Source organism: Chelonoidis abingdonii, unplaced genomic scaffold, assembly GCF_003597395.2.
Source record: "Chelonoidis abingdonii isolate Lonesome George unplaced genomic scaffold, CheloAbing_2.0 scaffold2459, whole genome shotgun sequence".
Taxonomy (NCBI): domain Eukaryota; kingdom Metazoa; phylum Chordata; order Testudines; family Testudinidae; genus Chelonoidis; species Chelonoidis abingdonii.
The window spans coordinates 1-1,319 of NW_027426720.1; the positions used below are offsets into that span (position 1 = coordinate 1).

The 1,319-nt window shown below is 71.3% G+C and overlaps 1 protein-coding gene across 1 annotated transcript; it reads left to right on the plus strand.

The window, feature by feature from the left end:
• Positions 1–242: 242 nt before the first annotated feature.
• Positions 243–973, plus strand: LOC116816213 (sodium-dependent neutral amino acid transporter SLC6A17-like; the record flags this gene model as incomplete). Its single annotated transcript, XM_032765257.2, has 2 exons — positions 243–402; positions 777–973. Coding segments are annotated over 2 exons (357 nt in total), but the record flags the coding sequence as incomplete, so codon positions are not given.
• Between the last annotated feature and the right edge of the window lie 346 nt (positions 974–1,319).

Below are 1,319 nucleotides of genomic sequence, written 5' to 3' on the forward strand. Positions count from 1 at the left end.
GCCTCCTTCACCCCAAACCCCTCATCTCCAGCCAGAGCCCTCCCCACCCCCCTGCCCCTAGTACGTGGGAGTCCCAGGCTCTCCCCACCCCCAGTGCTGTGCTGTGGGGGGATGTGGGGGTCTCAGGCTCGCTCTCCCCCCCCCAGTGCTGTGCTGTGGGGGTCCCAGGCGCTCTCTCCTCCCCCCCCCCCAGTGCTGTGGGGCGATGTGGGGGTCCTAGGCTTGCTCTCTCTCACCCCTAGTGCTGTGCTGTGCCGGCGGGTTCCTGCTGGGGCTGATGTTTGTGCAGCGCTCGGGCAGCTACTTCGTCTCCATGTTCGATGACTATTCGGCCACCCTGCCCCTGGTGGCCGTCGTGGCCTGTGAGGCCGTGTCCGTGGCCTGGGTCTATGGGGCGGACAGGTATCTGGCCCCCTTCCCCCCCGGGGGTCTTTTCCCTCCCCTGCCCCCCCATCCCCCTCGGAGTACCTCCCCCAGGGCCTGGACCTGCCCCACAGCTCCCCCCCAGGGGTCCTTTCCCTCCCTGCCTGGCCCCCTGCCCCTCTCTCTTAGGGTCCCTCCCCTCCCCCCTGGGGCCTAGCTCTAAGGGGTGCGCAGGTGCCCCCCCCAAGGCCTTGCCTCCCATTCCCCTGGACCTCCGGTCCCCAGTGGGCCAACCCCTGAACTCCTCCACCCCCCAGGCCTCTGCCCTCCCCCCTGTGGCCTGGCTCCATGGGGCAGGGGCTGGGGAGCCCCAGGCTCCCCCCACCCCCACGGCTGACCCCTTCCTCCTGCAGGTTCCTGGCAGAGGTGGAGACCATGCTGGGCTGGCGGCCCTGGCGGATGGGCTGGCGGCCCTGGAGGCTCTATGGCTACATGTGGCGTTACGGCAGCCTCCTGGCCATGCTGGGACTGCTGCTGGCCAGCCTGGGGCAGATCTGCCGCAGCCCCCCCACCTACCAGGCCTGGGACCAGGTGCAGGTGAGACCCCCCCGTGGGTGTGGAGCCGGGGCAGAGGGTCCATGGGCAGGGCAGGGCGGGGAGCCAGGACACCGGGGCAGATGGGCCAGTGAGTTGGGGCTGGCTGGGAAGCCAGGGCAGAGGGGCCTGCGGGTCGGGGCTGGGCGGAGAGCCAGATCGGAGGGGCCTGCGAGGCTGCACAGGGAGCCGAGGCGGAAGGACCCATGGGTTGAGGCTGGGCTGGGAGCCGGGGCAGAGGGGCCTGCGGGTTGGGTCCAGGTGGGGACCTGGGATGCTGGGGTGGCGGGGCCCATGGGTCGGGGCTGGGTGGAGAGCCGGATTGGAGGGGCCTGCAGGCATGCGTGGGGAGCCGGGACGGA